At 43.4% G+C, this 22,265-nt stretch overlaps 1 protein-coding gene and 1 long non-coding RNA gene across 2 annotated transcripts in view; both read right to left on the minus strand.

The window, feature by feature from the left end:
* The window catches only part of GTF3A (general transcription factor IIIA), a 35,749-nt gene extending 29,880 nt beyond the window's left edge, over positions 1–5,869 (minus strand). The window contains 1 exon segment of the mRNA XM_017848464.1: positions 5,762–5,869. Coding sequence (XP_017703953.1) covers positions 5,762–5,869 — 108 coding nt within the window.
* Positions 5,870–6,452: 583 nt separating this feature from the next.
* LOC108512910 (uncharacterized) overlaps positions 6,453–22,265 on the minus strand; it is a 118,820-nt gene continuing 103,007 nt past the window's right edge. The window contains exons 4-5 of the long non-coding RNA XR_001880741.1: positions 14,210–14,353; positions 6,453–6,652 (exon numbers count right to left, since the gene is read on the minus strand). This is a non-coding gene — a long non-coding RNA (uncharacterized LOC108512910). The remainder of the gene's footprint in view (positions 6,653–14,209; positions 14,354–22,265) is intronic.

Raw genomic sequence — 22,265 nt, forward strand, 5'->3', positions numbered from 1 at the left:
AAAAAATACCTGGGTGTGGTGGCACCTACCTGTAGTCCCAGCTACTTGGGAGCCTGAGGAGGGAGGATCGCCTGAGCCTGGGAGGTCAAGGCTGTAGTGAGCCATGATCACACCACTGCACTCCAGCCTGGTGATGGAGATCTTGTCTCAAAAATAAATAAATAAATACAAAATAAAAATGTATTTTGTCTGCTTACCCTCATAATTCATTGATTGCTTGACTGACTATAGAATTCTAAGTTTGAAATATCTTTTCCTCAGGATTTTGAAGGCATTGCTTCATTGCCACCTAGCTTCCAGCATTCTGCTGGAAAGTCTGAAAACAAAATATATTTTGACTCCTGATCATTTATATATGCCTCTACTGGCTCTGTTTTTCCTCGACCACTCTAGAAATGTTCAGGATCTTCTCCTTCTACTTAGTGTTCTGAAATTTCACAATGATGTGCAATGATATGTCTTGGTGTGGTCTATTTCATCCATTGAGCTGAGTACAAAGTGGGTTCTCATGATCTAGAAATCTATATCTATAGTTTTAGGATATATTCTTGAATTACTTCTTGGATGATGCTCTCTAATCCTCTAGTGTTCTCATCTTTTCATTAGAAAATGTTTCACTTCTGTTTCTTTTTTCTTTTTTTGCTCTATTTTCTGGGAGATTTCTCCAGCTTTATTTTCTAACCCTTTCATTAAGTTTTTAAAATACTGTATAATATTCTATCATATTTTTATGTTTTAAAATTTCTGCTATGTTTTAAATTAAAATTTTAAGTTTAATCTCTGCTCATTACTTTTCATAGCATCTGTTCCTGTTTCATGCATGTGCTATCTTCTCATCTATTTGAGGGTATTAATAGTAGTGATTTTGAAATTTGAAACTCCCAAATGATCTGTTTCCTCCACTTTGCATTGTTCTCTTCATATTGGTCCCTGTCTTACATCAGATAATTCTTCAGCTATTTGGTGATCTTCTGGAACTCAGAACACACCACCCCAAAATACACAGGGGATTAGAAGATACCACCCCCAAAATATACTACTTTGGCATGTTTTGAACTGATTATTCTGAGAAACTGCAGACACAGGAGTAGTTCTGAAAAGCTGTCCTTTTGTAAATGGAGGTAACATCTAGAAAGAAAATCTAGTAGAAGTATCTGTATCAGGCCTGGGGTGGTGGTACACACTTATAGTCCCAACTACTCAGGAGGCTGAGGTGGGAGGATCATTTGAGCCCAAGAGGTTGAGGCTGCAGTAAGCTATGATCACGTCACAGCACTCCAGCCTGAGTGACAGAGCAAGAACCTGTGTCAGATAAACAAAATAAACAAACAAACAAACAAAAAGTTCTCTCTCTTATAATGTCATAACTTCCTTTAAAAATGAAAACAAAAAAGTACCTGTATCAGGAAGACAGATGCTCCAGACAACTTTTATTACCTGAAAGACTTTTTATCTGCACAAGACAAGTTTGTTCACCATGCATTTCCACCCCTCTTCCTCCCATACCTTGTTGCCACCTCCTGCTAGAAGCCCCGAGCCCTGTTTCTTTCTGTAGCTCAGGATGGGATATAAGCTTCGGTCGTCTGGCCCTCCGTCAAGTCTCATATACTGTGGGACTGCTGTGCATATGTACATAATTAAACATGGTTTTTGTCCTGATAATCTGTCTTACGTCCATTTAATTATTTGTAACGCAGCCGAAGGGTAGAGGGAAGCCCTTTTTCCCTCCCCTACAGATCCCTGGCTGCTTTCTCATATTTAAGTAAAAACTGATTGAAGCCCTGGACTCATGAGTGATGACCAAGAGCCGGGCCATTTCACTGGGAGCCCTGGTGTCTGTAGCGCTTTCCTCTTGGGGTGGCCACAGCCCTTAAGTCTCTGCACATTGCGTTCTTCTGGCGGCTTGATGTGGGGACAGAGAGTGGGGGTCGCCTTGTTCATTGTATAAACTTTTCCTTCGTTTCTGTGCCCTCAACCGCACCATTCCCATCAACCCAGAGACCCGGCGCTTTTACATCTTCCTTGGGTATAACTATCTCCAGGCGTCTTCTGGAAAGAGAAAGTGGAAAGTGCCCACAGTGAGGAGTGAGCGCACTTGTGTGTGTTGCTGCATGTTGTAAGACCTAAAACGTCCTGTGCTGCGTGATGTCTTAGAGCCGCACAGGGCCCCAAAGGCATGACTATGAGTTTCCCTGCTCTGTTCAGATACGCTCCCCCAAGCAACAAATCTCCCCCACCGGGCCAGTTCCCCTCTCAGCCATACCGGTGACACTCCACCTGATCCTCTACCAGCGGCACTCCACCTGATCCTCTACCAGCGGCACTCCACCTGATCCTCTACCAGCGGCACTCCACCTGATCCTCTACCAGCGGCACTCCACCTGATCCTCCACCTAACGGGCTTCTCCTGCTTGCCAGTCTGTGGAATTATTCAAACAAACCAATCACATCCTCCTGTGGAAACCAGGGAGCACCTCACGCTCCTGTTACTACAAAGCCTCCTCCCACAGCCCCTACTGGTTCATTTCAGTGCAGCCGCTGTGTGGCCCTGCACGGTGTGTGGCGTCCTCCTCCCCTGGCTGTGAGTGTGTGATGAACTGTTGTCATCTCATCAGCCCAGTGCTGGGTGTCATGTGTTCAGCCATCTTATACTGTTTAGGGCAGAAGATCACCCCTCACTAACATGGTAAATAGAAGAGAATCAGTACAGAGTGTGTGTCTTTGTGCGTATGTATGCATGCATGCATGTGTGTGCAGTGTGCTTAGGGGTCTAACTACTTCTTAAACAGAGCGTCAGTCAGTTTTCTATTTCTACCACCTCCTCTCTTCTAGGGAAAAGATGATAAATGCTGGAGTCAGACTGCCTGAAATTGGATTCTAGTTCTGTCCCACTTCCTGACGGTGTGGTCTTGGCAAGTTATTGAACTTTTCAATACCTCAGTTTCCTCATCTGGGAAATGAGGATAATAACAGTGCAAGATTATTGTGATGAGTCCATGACACTACATGCAAAGGGCTCATTTTGGGCTCCTTATTAAAGATGTTGGATGGAATATGAGCATTTACTTCTGCTTCCTCTGAACCCTCTAAGTAATGGTGAGGTCCTTTCTCAAAAAAGCATATTACCCCAGAGGGACAAATGAACCAGAGACAAGAGACTGTAGCAACAACAGTTTTGGATGCTGGAAAGCAAAAGTTGGATGGTAACTGATTGAGCAGAGGCCAGAAGCCATGGAGAGAACTGAATAAGTTAACACAGGCTAAGCACTGCAAACAGTCAAGTGCAGTAAAACTATTGTGGAAAGCTTTAGGCTGGTAGAAAAAGAAAATACTTTGAAGAGGCTAAGTCCACAGACTTCCTGAGAAAAGAACTGACAGCGATTGGTACTGCCTGGGAATGGTAGGTGAAGAAATGTGAATAAGGCTGACTTATCCTCGACTGGAAATAAGTCTTGGACTACACAGGGTTGGGGAGTTTGCAAGGGAATTCTCTGACTATAAACAGGCAAAGGAAATAATTTGTGTATTAAAATTATATAAAGCTTGACCACCCTTCCATGCAGGGAGTGAATTTCGGGCAGTACACCCTGAAATGGAGGTAGCTACGACCTGGAATCGACACTGACTCCCACGAGTACTGCAGCCTCCACCAGCACACCACAAATTTCTAAGCACAATTTCAGGCACTGCTCTAAGCACTAGGAAGACAGTGGTGAACAAAATAGGCAAAGTCCTCGCCAACACAGAAGGATCCAGATGCTGGGTTTTTTTGTTGTTGGTTTTGTTTTATTTTGTTTGAGAGACAGGGTCTCACTCTGCCACCTGGCTGGAGTGCAGTGGTGTGATCTCGGCTCACTGCAACCTCTGCCTCCTGGATTCAAGTGATTCTCCTGCCTCAGCCTCCCGAGTAGCTGGGATTACAGATGCGTGCCACCACGCCTGGCTAATTTTTATATTTTTAGTAGAGACGGGATTTTGCCACATTGACCAGGCTGGTCTCAAACTCCCAACCTCAGGTGATCCACCTGCCTCCCAGAGTGCTGGGATTACAGGTGTGAACCACTGCAGCCACCCCAGATGTTGTTTTAAACTTCGATAGAGGAAAGTCAAAGGCACTGGGTGGTTGGGGAACAGAGTGGGAAGGAGAGGGTTTCTCTCAGCAAGGAAGGGAGGTTGAAGTTACTGGTTCAAACCAAATGTCCAGTTTCGACAACACCATTGCCCAGAGTGTGTGTGCTATTTCACAGCCATGAATTTGTCCTGCCACCCGTGTGGTTTCTGAGAAGAAACCACCACAGAGCCATCTTGTGGTGGAAAAAAGACACACAGGTTTCACCATGAACACTTGGATTTTATATGGTATTAGCAGGTGTAAATACATCTGCATGCTATTGTACCCCTGAATCCTCCCATATGGTCCAGCAGCATTTTAAAGTGGTCAGCAAATGTTTACAGCAATCTATACTTGTCCCACTAACACATTTACCACAGGTAATTAACTTAACTACCTGATAAAAATGTAATTGTCGCGTTGTAATGCGAGCTATTGTCTGAGAAGACTTTGACTGACAGTTACTTACATTTGCTTCTTGGTTATCTTTATAGGCACATAATCAAATCCAAATTTGATCATTATTTTGTGATTTGATTAAAGTAAACAGTCAAATTGGGTAATCGTGGTCCAGAAAGATTTATTATTGGCTTCAATTATGTGGTTTGGATTTTTATATTGTTAGAACATAATACGAAATTAGTCTGATTGCTCTCTCATGCTGTCAAATGCTGTGCAGACACACCCTCCACGTCAGTGAGAACCCCGATTCAGCAGAGATGATTTCACGAGGCCATGGAATATCAGTTTGTATAATTCAAGGACTCATGTTGCTTCTCCTGGAAGCATCCATCATTGCATCTGAGCCATTCAGCACATCGCAAACCGCAACAACACACACTTAGTTCAATGACACCATAGAGAGCATCCCCACCCAGCACAGGGGACAGAATTTCAGTGCATGGATTGCAAAGCAGCTGCTGCCCAAGCATGACTCCTCTGCTGCTCCAAGCAGTACTGTCACCTGCAGATACACGGCTGTTATAAACAGCCTGAACAACAGTGAAAAGCCTCCTCAAGTTGCTTCGGCTATGACTGGTGATACACAAGCACCACCAGTCTGCATATAAACTTCAGCCCTCAAATAAGCAAACAGCCTCCTGCATAAGCTCAGCAAGACGCCCCTGTCGTCAACACTCATAAGAGACACTTCAAAAATGTGACTTTTAAGGCTTCTTCTCACTCTGCTTAGAGAGTAGTCAGGTTTCACAGGCGCTTCCACAGATTTGGGCAACTTCGCAGTGGCCTGCCCAAGAGCGAGGCGTCTGCTGAGCTGTGTTTATGAAGACCACGTCTCAAGACCACAAACAATGGAACCATAAGAGCCTCAGCTTGGTGCCAATGTTTGTAGGCACTAAGTCACAGCCCCAGACCCAGTCCATGGGGACACTCTGCTACAGATGACTTTGGCCATGCCCTGGAAGTTGGTTAAGACAGAATTCCGTTCAATTTTTCCAGGCAGTGGAGGTTGCAGTGAGCCAAGATCACACCACAGCACTCCAGCCTTGGTGACAGAGCAAGACTCCATCTCAAAAAAAAAAAAATTCAGTTCATTTTTTAAAACAACAAGTTTTCCCCATTTCCTTAAGGAAACCTGGAATGTGTTTCCTGCTCCTCCACACCTGTCCAGCCTCCCACCCCAGCGCCAACCTGATCTTTGCCCAGCAGACGCGGAGGCGCCTGCCCAACCTCAGCGCTGTGCCCACAAGGGCCTTGGAGCCCGCGGACTTCCTGCCGGGACCTGCTGGCCTTGCCCATGTTTTAGCTCCTGGCTCTGCTAGTCTTTTCCTGCTGTCTCGTGGTCTCACGTGTAACACCCACATCACCCCAGCGAGACGGTAAGTGACGTGGAGGCAGCAAGCAACAGGTGTAGAGCAGGTCATACGATCTGTGTGTTCGCTCAGCAAATACGGAACGCCTGCTCCATGCCAGACCCTGCTGTATACCCGAGGAAGACAGCCATGACCAAATAAACCCATCACGCCCTAGATGCACAATCTGAAGCATGCTCCCAGGTCATCCAGGACAGGAATAAAATCAGAGCCTTCAATGATGCAAGTTAATTAGACCCCCGGCTTTCAGTTTTACTGTGCATCACTGTGAACTGATGAGCATGCCTTAGATGGCACATTTCCTGATGAGGGACAGGCTCTGGGAAGTCCATGGGACTGCTAACACCTCAGTAATCCAGTGGTTCTCAAAAGATACGCGGCGTTTGTCCCACTGGGGGGACCTGATGACCATGAGCCATGCAGTGCTCACCTCAACACAGTGCCCAACAGCAGGAGGAAGTCGGGGCCATTTGCACTGCTGATTTCAAATTACCCTTAGCAAATATGGTTCACTTTATAGAGCAAACAGGATCAGCCAGTTAATCTATGGCGCAAGAGAGAAAGAACTTTACCCATAATTAATGTTTTACTACCTTTCTCAAAAAGCGTAGCCTTTAACTCCTAAATCAACTCTAAACTGAGGCGAAGGAGGAACAGCTCCTGGTCAGTCCCGGTGCTGGCTCTGTCCCCTCGACAATGCTGTTTCGATCTGGAGAAACAATAAACAGAAAGATAAGCTCTTTACAGCACACGGTGGAGCAGACCCGCAATTTCCAGACCAGAGGCAGCCTCAAGTGGGGTGATGTATGGCTATCTCCCCGAGTGCTGCCCTGCCTGAGACCCAGCTAGGCCCCAGGAGTAAACTGGCGGTGAGGGAAACCCTTCCATGTGCCTGGAGAGCAGTGTGGCAGGAGGTGGGCCTGCCTAGAGCTGACTGCAGAAATTCTGTCGTGGGTTTAGCTCCAGCAGCAACTAATTGACTATCTTAAGGAGTTAATGCTTCCACAAATATGCCAGACAGTGCCAGTAACTACCAGCAAGGATCTCATTTAGCACAAGGATTGCATTGATTCCAAAGTTGAAATCAAACTTGGTGGTGATTGGAAATGACCTTAGTGAAGCCCGAGCCAGGAAGACAGCTGTTCTGTGTAAGGTATCAGTGATGCGGTAGAATTCTCTAGAGCCAGTACTGCTAACCCAATGCCCAGCCTGCCTCCTGCTAGGCAGATGACTGATACAACCACTCAGGTTCTTTTTGCATGTCTACTGTGTCAATGGCAGGCAGTTCCAGACACTTTCATTTTTATAGAAGCCTAATTATTTGTGACCTAAGAGTGAGTCATGAGGAGTCGGTACAGTTTATTATTCACTCACTAAAACTAGCACAGAACTAGCATTTACCAAGGGTTTAACTTCAGTTCCTTCCCAGAGATCTGGCGGCTGTGCAGGGCTTAAGGCTCTGTGGCCCACATATGCAGCATAGTTGGAATTCCTGGAGTTTGGAAGAGGAACACTGTGCTATTAGTGCTGTCTTGAGGTTGTCATGCTTTACAATTGCTGCTTTTCTTGCTTTTGAATTATAACTTACAGTTGGTTTTGTGTCTTTATTGCCAACTTAGTTCGCTGTGGGTTGTTTGGTTAGTGTGCGATGGTATATTCTAGCACCTGCCTATGCTGTTCTGGTAACTACACTTGAACACATAAAACGCACTGGGTTCAAATACGAACCACCCATGCTGCTATTTCTAAATGAAAAATGTTTATGACTCTGCGAGATGTATGTGGGGATCCCTTTTCCTATGCCATATGGAAAGTGAATGAGGGAGGTAGGCCATGAGGTTTCTGGCTTGTCAAAGTAGGGTGCTGTCAAAAAAGTTTTGCAGGCTCCAGTCCTAGAAGTCTGGAATTACATTACACCAGTGTATGCAGTGGTGTGCTAGTACAGATGTTTGCAGCCAGCTTTCAGGGGTAAAAAGTGTGTCTGTGTGTATGCGTGTTCAATATATGTTTATTATAAATGTTGATACAGATGTGTGATGTGCAACTTACAAATAAATATACAATTAAATATATTCCTAATCATAAATCCCATATAACCGACTCTCACTAAATGCTTTCAGTTGATTTTTGTTGAATCTTGTATCCATAGCCAAACTGTAGTTGCAATTGATGAACAAGTGTAGTTCCAACATAAATGTTAGTTGTCATTTTGTTTAAGAGTAAGACAAAAGTGGCTAGTCTGAAGGTAGTGAGTTATCTCAACTGATGGTTCATAGTTAGTTACAGATCCAACTCTTTATTCTACCGTTTCCTCCTTCTTACTCCTGCACTTGGCTAGTCTAAAAAAAAAAAAAAACAGCGAGGTGTGGTGGCGGGCAACCATAATCCCAGCTACTTGAGAGGCTAAGGCAGGAGAATTCTTTGAACCTGGGAGGCCAAGCTTGCAGTGAGCCGAGATCGCGCCATTGCACTCCAGGCTGGGCAATAAGAGCAAATCTCTGTCTCAAACAACAACAAAAAAGTGTGAAATAACAAAGACTATGTCAAAATTTCAGTCCTTTATCAATGATGTGACTGTTTTGCCAAATCAGATAGTATTTTCAAAAGCTAGAAGAAAGTATTTTCAATGTGTAAGCAATTTGCAATTTAATGGCTGTGCACATTACACAGTTGTAAGTTTAATCTGCATCATTAACATTTTCTCCATCACTTTCTTAAGTCTAGGCAATCATCTAAACAATCAAGCCCTGGCTTGTGGTGTTTGCCCTTGTTCTGGTAAACATTCCCACCATGGCCGATTTCAATCTGCTGACAGGCATCACTGACCGCAGAGTTGGGGAAAGATTCACAGTAATACACCTTTCTATAGTATTCCTACCATACACCTTCAGTAGCCTAAGTAATCTCAAGAACGTAAATCGTAATACAATGAAGCAAAGAACAAATGAGGAAGTAATGAGCTTTGAGCATTTTTACCTTTGTTTTTTTATACACCTTATTTCAGTAGACCTTTATAAAAATTATCCATAGTGGCTATATTTAATAACTGGGAAGTTATTAAATATAACAGATTCATGAAGATGCTCACCAGCCGATGCCAGCCAGCCTCGGCACAACATTGAGTGCAGCAGTGGTTTAGGAAAGCCTGTTTTTTCCTTGTGTTTCCCATTCCTACTCCCCTTGTCACAGTCACTGCCAGTGTCCCGCTCTGGGCCCAGCTGTGGCTAAGCAGTCTGTCTACAGCCAAGATGGGATGGGCAAGTCTGCACTTCTGGAGGTGCCGGAAGCCCAGCCCCACCATAAAGAGGAAGTGCTGGAAGCATTTTGAGAATTAGGAAGAAAGTGCCAGCCAGTGACTAAAAGCCTAGTGCAGTCATAAAACTCTGCCATGGGCTATGTCCTGAGAAACAAGCTGTTGGCTTTGAGAGTGTTTCATTTTCTCTCCCTTAAGAACTTAACTGGAAACTTTAATTATAAGCAGATCATAAAACTCAAATTGCAATACCAAAGGACATTTCCAAGGACAAGTATACATGATTCACACATTTTATCATACCGATCCAATGACTAAAAATGCTTTTTTCCTCCATGTCAGTAACTGTATTAGTCCTTTTATTGGCCAAATGTGAATTTTAAAAGTTTTTTCTTTTCATGTTTTTTGTTTTTTGTTTTTGAGACGGGGTCTTGCTCTGTCATCCAGGCTGGAGAGCAGTGGCTTGATCTTGGCTCACTGCAATCTCCACCTCCCGGGTTCAAGCAATTCTCAAGCAATTCTCCTGCAAATCCCAGCCTCCCAAGTAGCTGGGATTACAGGTGTCTACCACCACACTGTGTCCAGAGTTGGAGTTTCTTCCTTCTGGTGGGTTCCTGATATTGCCAACTTCAAGAATGAAGCTACGGACGCAACAAGTGTCACAGATCTTAAAAGTGACAGGGCCCCAAAGAGTGAGCAGCAGCAAGATTTATTGTGAAGAGCAAAAGAACAAAGCTTCTACAACAAGCAAAAGGCCCGGAACGGATTGCTGCCACTGGCTGAGGGCGGTTGGCCAGCTTTTATGCCCTTATTTGTCCCTGCCCACATCCTGCTCATTGGTCCATTTTACAGAGTGCTGACTGGTCCATTTTACAGAGTGTTGATTGGTTTATTTTACAAACCTCTAGCTAGCTGAAGAGCACCGATTGATGCGTTTTTACAGAGCACTGATTGGTGCATTTTACAAACCTCTAGCTAGCTACAGAGTGCTGGTTTGTGCATTTTATAGTCCTAGCTATAGAGTGCTGATTGGTGCATTTTACAATCCTTTTATAAGACAGAAAAGTTCTCCAAGTCCCCACTCGACCCAGGAAGTCCAACTATCTTCACCTCTCAACACCTGGGTAATTTTTGTATTTTTAGTAGAGACAGGGTTTTACCATATTGGCCAGGCTGGTCTCGAACTCCTGACCTCAGGTGACCCACCTGCCTCAGCCTCCCAAAATGCTGGGATTACAGGCATGAGCCACTGTGCCTGGCCCATGTTATCTGATTTTTAATGACAACGGATCTGAATTTCTTTCAAAAAGGATCCATTCATTTAGAAATAAGCCAAAATATTCCCTCCATCTTTTGCTTTGTTGGAATGAGTGAGGGTGCTGGAGGTGGACGGGCCCTGTTTCCTTGCCCTGCTTCCATTAAGGGCTGTTTCTGACCTGTCCCAGGTTCCAATTCATATAGACTTTGAAACTATTCTTTTCTCAGAGGAGCTCTCATCTGGGATCTCCTTGTGAGAAAAATGCTTATAAATTTGGAAGCCATCTTGAAGTTCTGAGTGCTAAAATCTGCCCTTTGGAAAATGCTACAGAAAAAAATATATTTAAATAAGCACCATCTATTCAGTAATATTTAATAAGTTGAACAACAAACAGACAAACAATTCTTGACTTAAGAAGCCTGAACAAAGTGGGCAGAGGCCTAACTTCCTTTCTTTAAGTCAGGGAAAATGGCAGCCTTTTGAGATCCACCAGTTTGCTTTAGGAAGAATGCAGACAGCACTGGCAGGAATGGAACTATCACTTACAGTCTGAATAACGTCGACACTGATAGCCCTCGTGTACTTCCAGATAGATTCGTGTCTTTGTGCCCAGATGGCACCTTGACACAACTGCTTTAATGAAAAGGTCTCTTAATAGGAAATGCATTTTGGTTTTTGAGATGCTTCTTCATTTCTTGCCGGCTGGGCTTCCTTGATGAGTTTTAAATGTTCCTTTGTTTCCAGTAAGCCTAGCTCTCAATTTCACTCATTTTGGTAGTGACCAGGGTGCAGGGAGCAATGGACTGATGGGTTTTGCGATTTGCCTACAACCCCCAGTGGCTCACTGAATCCTGCTTTCTGGGGTCTGCTTCCTCTGCACCTTCCTATGCATGTGTGTTTTATGGGTATCCTAACAGAACAGTCACTTCTCCCCTGTTTCTGGAGAGGCTGTGAGCCCAGTAAGACAAGACACGTGAACACGCTTTATCTGGAATATGCTTCAGTCCTTCATCCCTGCACCAGCCCAGGTGGGGGCAGAGTTCTTCAATGGGCCAAGAATAAAAAACTGGTTGTTTGAATAAGACTATTTTACAAGCTTAGGCAGGTGTCTCCTGTTGGGCCACAATGAATACATTTGTCTTAAAAACTGGAAGTCCTGAGACTAGTGGACGAGGAGGATGAGACATGACCCCTTCCCAGACCTCTTTCCTGAATAAAACAACAGCTCTCACAGCAGCATTTTGAGGAGACTAGCTGTGAATCTAGAACATCATTCATTCAACAAGTTATTGACTAAACAGTGCTTAACCCAAAGTAGAAAACGATTCTCCGAATGTATGCCGAAAATACATACGGGCAGGTGACTAAAACAGTTGAAATAAAAATCTTGTTTAAATAGTCCCATCTGTATTTTGACCAAATTTCAATATCTGAGGATAAAGTTAGATGTTATAGCAACATCAGCCTAAATTGATAAAAGCACAGGACAAAACTTTAATAGAAACTGGACATTTCTGTCACATTTGCCCAATCCAGAAATGTGGGGCAATGTGGCTGAGATGTCACCTACAGGAGCTGGCACTGACAGCATCTCCCAGGACATTAGTCATAGGTTCAGCCAAATGCGTTTCCACTTTTGGCCACATGGCTCCTCACTGTGCTCAAAGACAAACTGTCGCCTTTACTGTTGGGCCCAGCACACCACGAAAGTGAAAACTGGATATTTAATAAATACTCTCGAAGCTAATGAGAAGTATTTTACAAGTTTGGATTAGTATAGTCAAATACTTATATGTCTATATCAGCCATATATTTTACACTTTCTTGTCTAAAGTGCAAAGAATAATACTTCATCTCAATGTGTGTACAATAATATGAGGCTCTCCCATTCTGTGGACGTGGGCATATGCCACACCTCATGCTTTTAAAGCACAAACTCATATATTTGAACTCGACAAAAGAAAGAAGACCTATAAGAAAATGTGTTGTTACTCCCAAGTGATTGATACATAAATTAGAACATGGAAGTTTTTCCAATGTTGAATGAATATGGGGGAAATGATTTGCCCAAAGTTACGTCATTCTGTAGTTGAGCTGAAATGATACTCAAGTCTCTGGGCTCCTGGGTCGCTGAACCTCCGAGTCCCCTTCAGAGCACTGTCCAGAGAACCTTCGCAGGTTGGCAAAGGCCTGAAAGAAACGTGGTCCTGTCATCTGCCCTTTCTGGCTTACCCTTTGTCTGGCGTTCTGGGGCTGCAAGGTCAGGAGGGTTATAAGGTTTGATTTGAGAAGATATTTGGATTCCCCTAACTACTTGATAAAGGAAACACACAAAATATTTGTTTTTGCAAGGGGATGATGTTGATCATTGTAAGTGGAATAAAGAAAAAGGTTTTCACTCTAATGATTGAGAATTATTTGCAAATATTTGTATATACACAAAAATTAAAAAGAGAGGACAAGCAATGGGTGGGAAGAGGAAAGAGAACAGGGAGGAAGAAGTGCTCTGGGAAGCAGGGAAGAGCAAAAGGAGACGAGGTGAGAACATAAATAAACATTCTTTCCTGGTTTCCAGACATCGAATGAGGACAACTCTGATAGCAACTCTTCAATTCTTTCAACCAACATGTTAATTCTCTCTAATACATGCTTATGTTGTCATCACCAAATGAAATAATACAAGTGAAACTCTTATAAGAATACATTTTAGCCTGGGTGCAGTGGCTCAAGCCTGTAATCCCAACACTTTGTTAGGTCAAGGTCGGTGGATTACTTGAGGTCAGGAATTCAACACCAGCCTGGCCAACATGGCAAAACTCCGTCTCTATTAAAAATACAAAAAAAAAAAAAAAAAGAACCTGGCATGATGGCACACACCTGTAATCCCAGGTATTCAGGTGGCTGAGGCATGAGAATCACTTGAACCCAGGAGGCGGAGGTTGAGGTGGGCAGAGATTGCACCACTGCACTCCAGTCTGGGCAACAGAGTGAGATTCTTGCCTCAAAAACCAACAAACAAACGAGTAAATTTTAGTCAATAAATATTAACTAACAATACTAACAACTGCGACAATAAAAGTAGTGTAGCTGGGCGCGGGGGCTCCCGCCTGTAATCCCAGCACTTTGGGAGGCCGAGACGGGCGGATCACAAGGTCAAGAGATCGAGACCATCCTGGCTAACACGGTGAAACCCCGTCTCTACTAAAATACAAAAAATTAGCCAGGCGTGGTGGCGGGCGCCTGTAGTCCCAGCTACTTGGAAGGCTGAGGCAGGAGAATGGTGTGAACCCGGGAGGCGGAGCTTGCAGTGAGCCAAGAGTGTGCCTCTGCACTCCAGCCTGGGTGACAGAGTGAGAGACTCCATCTCAAAAAAAAAAAAAAAAAAAAAAAAAAAAAAAAAAGTAGTGTAATGATGCAATTGAGTGACAATTTATGGGGGACTTTGTATTCTGGGGCACTGTGCCTGGCACTGTGAATGATGCAGGGACTAGAGGACACTCCCTTTGCCTTCACCATGTTTACAGTCTCCCTGAAAGAACAAGCGTGTAAGCATCTAACCCATAATCTAAGCAGAAAAAAGCAGAAGTGTATGCAGAGAGCCAGTGCCCACATCTCTTCCCAACCCCAGGTTCAGCAACGTCATGGTGGTGGCTTGAAATCAGCCACGGGGGAATGTTTACACCACAGGAATGGCAAACACGACAAAGCAGGGCTTATTCTTTTTCTCCCCAAAGAGCTAGTTGTTAAACATTTACCATTACTGTTTAAAGGTGAGAAGACATTTGCACTGGGCTCATAGGAGGAGAGTGATCTTTGTTCTTGGGAAGCATGTTCTCCAGCACTCTGCCCCGTCTTGCCATTTTTCTCTCAGTTATGGCTTTGCTTCTCAGCTGCAGGCTCTGAAGGAGAGAAGTAACGGTGGACGCAGGTCTGTGGAGCACCCAGTACCCTCCTACACATCCCTCCCAAGTCAAGGCTGAGGTGCACAATGCTGACCCGTGTGCTGGGATATCTAGTGGGAGAGTGTTTGAGCAGAACGTCTCTAAAGTGGGAGGCCAAAAGCTGATGAAAATACAGCATTGTGGACAGGAAAACTCTCACTGTCCTGGACATTTTCCTATTCAATTTAACCTAAATTATCAAAATCACTGAAATCAAATTTGTCCTTCCGAGATAACTGGATGTATTGATTTGCATTAAAAGAAAATAAGTAGAGGTCCCCAATCCCCATTAATTTCATTTTCTTCTTGCTGTAATTTCATAAATTGCCTTTAAAACAATTATTGAACCATTAAGGATTTATGGAAAAACGTTCATTGTCCAAGTAAGATGCTATTGCTTTTTGTAGCTACACACACAGTCTTAAATATAAACAGGAGGAAACCACAGTTATATCCATGAAGTGGGAAAGGGATGTATGCTTATTATATATCCTCTGATGGAGGGTTTTGAGCCAGCTGGAGTGTCCGGTGAGATTACTAAAACGTTCTCAGTAACTACCTATATTTGACTTTGGCACCTTTTTAAAAGTCAAAAGAGGCATTTGCAAGCAGCCATAAAAAGTCATTACATAAGCAGAACAATTGAGGCTCCTCAGCATCTGGGGAAGGCAACACATCTGTCTTCTGTCCATTTCTTCCCTAAATGTCTCCCTGAATCAACTTTTATGGTGGTGGGGGAGGTAGGAGGGCGTCGTAAATACCCCATTCTATTTGAATCCCAGAGTTAACAATACCCCCTGCAACTATAAACACAAGATGTTGCATTCAGGAGTGAGGTGCACTCAAGTAAGCAGAGATCTTTGTGACAGTGGTCTCGGTGTGGGCCACAGGCCAGCTAATCACATTACCATGAGAGCCAAGAGGTGGCCCGCAGACAGTGAAATAAAGAGGAGGGGAAAAGCAAGACTAATCTCGTTAAAAGGAAAGCCATGATAGACGCTACTTTTACACAGCTGCTTAAAACGCCCCGTTTTCCCAAGACTGGATCACCTGGGCGTCCTCCGCGGCCGGGCTAGTTTCAGAGCATTGTTCAGTCCCGCCAAATGTTGGAGCCTCCTGAGCGCAAGCAGACCTTGTCTTCAGAGTCTTGTTTATAAGAAGAAGAAGAAAAAAAAAACTTCACCGCCTCCTCCGAAGAAAAGCCTTCTGGAGACGCTGTGTTTCCTCATTATCCCATTTTCACTTGACTATTCCGCAAATTTTTTAAAAAGACCGCATTGCCCAAAGACTCAAATAAAAAAGTCCAGCTTTGCATATCTACTGCAACCTAGAGGAAAGAAGATTAAACCAAACCTGAGGAAATCCCCTAGATCAGCCATTCTCAAAGTGTGGTCCAAGGATCCCTGGGAGACCCAAGACACTTTCAGAGGTCCCCAGGCTTCTCCCTTTCCCAACAGCATATCTAGGGATGCCGGGTGTTCTTAATATCCTGCAACTCAACAGCCTATTACAACAAATGGAAACAGACGTGAGAACCAGCTGTTAAAGGGATTTGCAAACTACAAAGCAAGACATTAAAGAGATTTGCAAAAATGAAAAGCAATGCTACTCTTTCCACTTAATGTTTTGTTTTGAAAACTTTTTGATAAGAATATGTACATTGACATGTAAAGGATTTACTACTGTTATTTTAAGTGAATTAACAAATCAGTTTTATTTTTTTCTCTCACTGTCACCCAGGCTGCAGTGGAGTGGCACAATCTTGGCTCACTGCAACCTCCGCCTCCAGGGTTCAAGCGATTCTTGTGCCTCAGCCTCCTGAGTAGCTGGGATTACAGACGTGCACCACCACACCCAGCTAATTTTTGTACTTTTAATAGAGATGGGGTTTCGCCATGTTGCCCAAGCTGGTCTCGAACTCCTGACCTCAAGTGATCCACCCGCCTTGGCCTCCAAAAGTGCTGGAATTACAGGTGTGAGTCACCACGCCAGTCTCAAATCATTATTTTTACATTTCTCTGTTCATGGTAAATAGGGGTAGATGTATAACCCACACAAACAAAAGATCTTTGACTGTGTAAAGAGGTTCGAAGACCAAAAAAATCAGAACTCTTGCATTAGAAAGACATCAGCCTGAGAAACATACCAAGACTCCATTTCTAAAAAAAAAATTAAAGACAAAGAAACACATGAAAATGTTCACATGTACATATTGCTCATTGCTCTAGACCTTAACTGTGAAGACTATGGCTGACCTGAACCTTTGGACAACAATAGGGATTTTCCTCAGTCTGCTCATCAGGCCTTCTAAGACCAAAGCCTTAAATTAGCCTTTGATCAAAGACACACATGTTCAACGAATAAACTATAGTAATCCAGTGAAGTCGGGAAAATGACAAATAGACAAGCTAAGTCGTTTACCAAAAGCAGCCCTTTTTATTAATACCACTTCCCACCAGTCCCCACCACTACTTAAGTTCTGACAACCACTAATCTGTTCTCCATTTCTACAATTTGGCCATTTCAAGAACGTAATGTGAGTGGAATCCGATAGTATGGGATTGGCTTCTTTCACTCAGCGCCATTCCCAGGAGACTCATGCACGTTGTTGTGTGTGTTCACTGTCTATTCCTTTTTGTTGCTGTTATTCCATGGTCTAGATGTTCCACAACCTCACACATTCGCCCACTGAAGGGCATCGATGTTGGTTGCAAATTTTTGTAATTAAGAATAAAGCTGCTATAAACATTTGTGTACCAGTTTTTCTGTGGACATAAATCTTCCTTGTTCTGGGATAAATGTCCAGGAGTGCAATTGCTAGATCATGTAGTAACTGCATGTTTAGTTTTTAAAGAAACTGCCAAAATGTTTCCTACATTGGTGGCATCATTTTACATGCCCTCAGCAGTATGTAAGTGATCCAGCTCCTCTGCACGTTTGCCAGCATTTGGTGCTGTCACATTTATTCATTCATTTAGTTAGTTAGTTAGTTAATTTATTTTTTGAGACAGTCTCTCTTGTTGCCCAGGCTGAAGCGCAGCGGTGAAATCACAGCTTACTGCAGCCTTGAACTCCTGGACTCAAGCAATCCTCCAATCTCAGCCTCCTGAGTAGCTGGGACTATAGGCACAGGCCACTATGGCCAGCTAATTTTTGTACTTTTCTTTTTTTGTAGAGATGGGGTCTTGCTGTGTTGCCAAGGCTGGTCTCAAACTGCTAGACTAAAGCCATCTTCCCGTCTCGGCCTCCCACAGTTCTGGGATTACAGGTATGAGCTACCATGTCTGATTTTGTCACTGTTTTTAATTTTAGCCATTCTAAAAATTTCACGGTTCTACATTTTACATTTCCTTATGTCACCCATTTAAAGTTAATTTTGTATTAAGGTGTGAGGATCAGGTTAGGTTCTTTTTGAAAAGGGGATCCTTCCTTCCTCCACTGCATCTTTTTCAAAAATTAGTTGTGCATATTCATATGAGTCTATCTTTGGGTTCTCTATTTTGTTCCATTGATCTGGATGTCTGTCCCTCCACCGATACCACCTACTCTTGATAATTGTGACTACATAATAAGTCCTGAAATCAGGTAGACTGCAATGGATTACCTGTTGAATATTTATTTTACTTAAGCTAAGTGCTTAGTCTTGATTTATAACAAATATATTAGTTAAAGCATCAACATTTTCTTAACATCTTTTTTTTCTTCTTTTTTGAGGCAGAGTCTCACTCTGTCACCAGGCTGGAGTGCAGTGGCATCATCTCGGCTCACTGCAACCTCTGCCTCCTGGGTTCAAGCGATTCTCCTGCCTCAGCCTCCTGAATAGCTAGGATTACAGGTGCGCACCACCACGCCTGGCTAATTTTTGTATTTTTAGCAGAGAAGAGGTTTCACCATGTTGGCCAGGATGGTCTCGATCTCTTGACCTCATGATATGCCCACCTCAGCCCCCCAAAGTCCTGGTATTACAGGCGTGAGCCACTGCGCCGGCCTTAACATCATGTCTATTATCACAATTTGCATTTTTTATAATTTTTACCTTTCCCCTGGTTCTGCCACTTACGTTGCTCAGATTGCTTCACCCCTCTTAATCCCAGTTTCCTCATCTGTAAGCCGGGGAGAGAGTGGTGCATCCCTTGGTGTCTGTGCACGCTTTCCAGGAGGTATTGGCAGTAGGAGCATATGAGAGCACCTGTCAAAGCCGCCAGCACGGTACCACGTATGCAGTGAAGTTTAGGAACTTCCAGTCCCCATGTCCCCCATCTCAGAGTTATTCCATTGCTGATGTTGAGAATATGCGGAATGGTCAGTTGCATTTCTGCAACTTAGTCTCATTTCTAAACGCAACACCACATGCCTGATCCACAACTCTTTTGTAAAGACATATCATGCAAACGGTATGTATTATATTAATGAATGTAAAATCTAGGAATGCATCTTAAATGATCCATTAACTGTTTGATAGCTGGGATAATCTGATTCTGGAAAAGGCTTCCCCCGCTGCCTAGAATGGGGCACATCCATAGAGGCCTCTAGAGGCTGCACTTACAATAAAAGTAATGTCATTTCCCCTCATTACTCAAGAGTCCTTTCTTCCTTGCCCTACACAGACACCCTTTGACCCAGCAATTCCTCTTCTACAAATCTATCCCAAAGGTACATTGGCCAAAACGTGAAAATACATCAGCATTATTTGTAATGGCAAAAATGTGAAAATGATCCAAATGTCCATCAGTAGGGGACTGGTTGAATAAATTGTGATACTTCTCATGGTACTTTTATGCAATGCAGCTGTGCAAATGAATGAAGGAGCTCTCTATATACCGATAGGGAGGAATGTCTAGGATTTATTATTGTTAGTGCAAAAAGTAATGTAATATGTTTAGTAGATGCCACTGTTATCTTAGAAAAGACACACACACATTTAAAAAGGATGATTTTTTTTTTTTTTTGAGACAGAGTCTCACTCTGTCACCCAGGCTAAAGTGCAATGGCATGATCTTGGCTCACTGCAAGCTCCACCTCCTGGGTTCAAGTGATTCTCCGGCCTCAGCCTCCCGAGTAGCTGGGACTACAGGCACATGCCACCACACCTGGCTAATTTTTGTATTTTTGGTAGAGATGGGGTTTCACTGTGTTGGCCAGGCTGGTCTTGAACTCCTGACCTCGTGATCCACCCGCCTCGGCTTCCCAAAGTGCTGGGATTACAGGCATGAGCCACTGCGCCCAGCCAGGATGAATTTTATGGTATGTAAGTTATGTCTCAATAAAGCCCTCATAAAAGTATATAGAAATATTTAGAAATGGAAGAATAAGCCATAATTTGTTTTAACTCTTGCTAATAGAAGAAGAGAATAAGATCAAAGATGCCAGGAAAAAAGGTGGACCTTTTTCTTTTTTTCTTTTTTTTTTTTTCCTTTCATACTCTGTACAATCCATGGGATGAACTTTTTTCCTATACCAAATTTTAAGAGTTTACTTTGGAGCCAGTAAATATTCTACATAATTACAAAACAAAATTAAATCAAGAAACGATTCCTAAAATTTAAAAGTAAAAGGAAGCAAATGGACCCAAGTGTGTCCCCACGCAGACAGGAATGCTTGCAACTGACTTGAAAGCACGGTCACTTGACTGTCCATGTTCCGTGGGATACACGCTAAGGACAAAAAGAGCAAACAGAGTCTTCCATGGTTTTCAGTCATGTTGTTGATGGGCACATTGGTATTGCTGTTCTGAGACTGTTGTCTGTGTATTTGTGGAGCCACATGAGTAATTGTGCTCCGGCTCTGAGAACTTTTCTCTATGGTTGAAAGGAGATAGGGTGTAAGATTGATGAAGTGCAGTCCTTGTAATACCGGGTTTACACTGAAGCATCAAAATAACACTCTATGGGGAGTTCTATCTTTAATAAAGGACACATATTTTCTACATGTGTTCACAGAAAAGGCCTAGAAATGAAGATCGCCCTGGGGATCATTAACACTCCCGGTACCCAGGTCATGATCCCTACACAGCATTTCCCATGAAACGCAACCAGGAGTCCTTGGAGAAACAGCCCATTGCACGTCTGGGGCAGAAAAAGTACTATATTTTCTCATACCAGAAAGCAAGCAAGCTCTCAAGGCTATTCGGGTGGCACCAAAAGACTTGGAGCCAAGCCATCCTGACACAGCATGGTGGAACCTCATCTCTACTAAAAAAATACAAAAATTACTGGGGCGTGGTGGCGCTACAGTAGATTAGCTACTGGGGAGGCTGAGGCAGGAGAATTGCTTGAACCCAGAAGGCGGAGGTTGCAGTTAGTCAAGATTGTGCCACTGCACCACTGCACTCCAGCCTGGTGACAGAGCAAGACTCCATCTCAAAAAACAAACAAAAAACAAAACAAATCCATCTCAATAAAACAAACAACAACAACAACAAAAAAAAACCAAGACCTGGAGCCAAGCTTGAAGTGGCCAAAGATAGGACAATGTAAACATTTTTTTTTGAGATGGAGTCTCACTCTGTCACCCAGGCTGGAGTGCAGTGGTGCCATCTCAGCTCACCACTACCTCTGCCTCCTGGGTTCAAGCAATTCTCCGGCCTCAGCCTCCTGAGTAGCTTGGATTACAGGCGCCGCCACCACACCCGGCTAATTTTTGCATTTTTATTAGAGATGGGGTTTCACCACGTTGGTCAGGCTGGTCTCAAACTCCTGATCTCAAATGATCTGCCCACCTCGGCCTCCCAAAGTGCTGGGATTACAGGCGTGAGTCACCACGCCCGGCCAAACATTTTTAATAAGGATGAAAATTACAGTGGATTGAAACAGGTCAAATATGTTTAAGTCCCCAAGTTCACAGTAATATAAACACCACCACAACGTGAAAGCAGCTTATCTGGTACCTTTGGATGATTTTAAGGAATCAAATCTTTATTTTTGAACTGGTAAATCAAGGGGAAAAAATCAGGCCTTTCTCCTTTATTTTCTATAAGATCTGGACCTCAGGGTAACCAAAGAGTTGATGAGGTAAGCTTTGCTTTATAGTATACAGTATTGCTAATAGATAAAGAAGGATTGCTAGAATTAGAAGGCCGGATGTGGTGGCTCATGCTTGTAATCCCAGCACCTGGGGAGGCTGAGATGGGCAGATCACTTGAGGTTAGGAGTTCAAGACCTGTCTGGCCATCATAGTGAAACCCTGTCTCTACTGAAAATACAAAAATTAGCTGGGCATGGTAGTGGGTGCCTGTAATCCCAGCTACTTGGGAGGCTGAGGCACAAGAATTGCTTGAAGGTTACAGTGAATGGAGATGGCACCACTGCACTCCAGCCTGAGCAACAGAGTGAGATTTTGTCTCAAAAAAAAAAGAAAAGAAAAGAAGAGAAAAAATTAGAATATCATCATTTTGCAATCCAAATAAATCAATGGCCCTAGGCAATGCCCGTCAATAGCTAGTAACATTACACAAGGGGAGACAAATAGTCATTGTGTACTTCCCAGTAAGGACACACACCCCCCATGAAGCAATCTTGCAGACACACAGCTGACCAAGCCTCTAGTTCTGGGAATACAAGGAACAGAGCACACATTAAAGACCCCTAGAGGAATTTCAGCAACAAAACTTAGCCCATAGGCAGTCCACAGGAGAAACAGTTCAGTTTCTGAGGGAGCGGGGGCGGGTATCTACATAGATTAAAAGATACTCAAGAGACATATCCCAATGCACAGACCTATGGATCCCAATTCAAACAAGTAAACTTTAAAATAATTAATAAGCAATAGACAATCAAAGAAATGTGAACATTGACTGGATAATTGAATGATATTGAGGGGTTATTGTTAATGTTTTAGATGAGATAATACTATGGTTATATTTTTTAGAGTT

Source organism: Rhinopithecus bieti, unplaced genomic scaffold (genome assembly GCF_001698545.2).
Source record: "Rhinopithecus bieti isolate Rb0 unplaced genomic scaffold, ASM169854v2 scaffold_28547, whole genome shotgun sequence".
Taxonomy (NCBI): domain Eukaryota; kingdom Metazoa; phylum Chordata; class Mammalia; order Primates; family Cercopithecidae; genus Rhinopithecus; species Rhinopithecus bieti.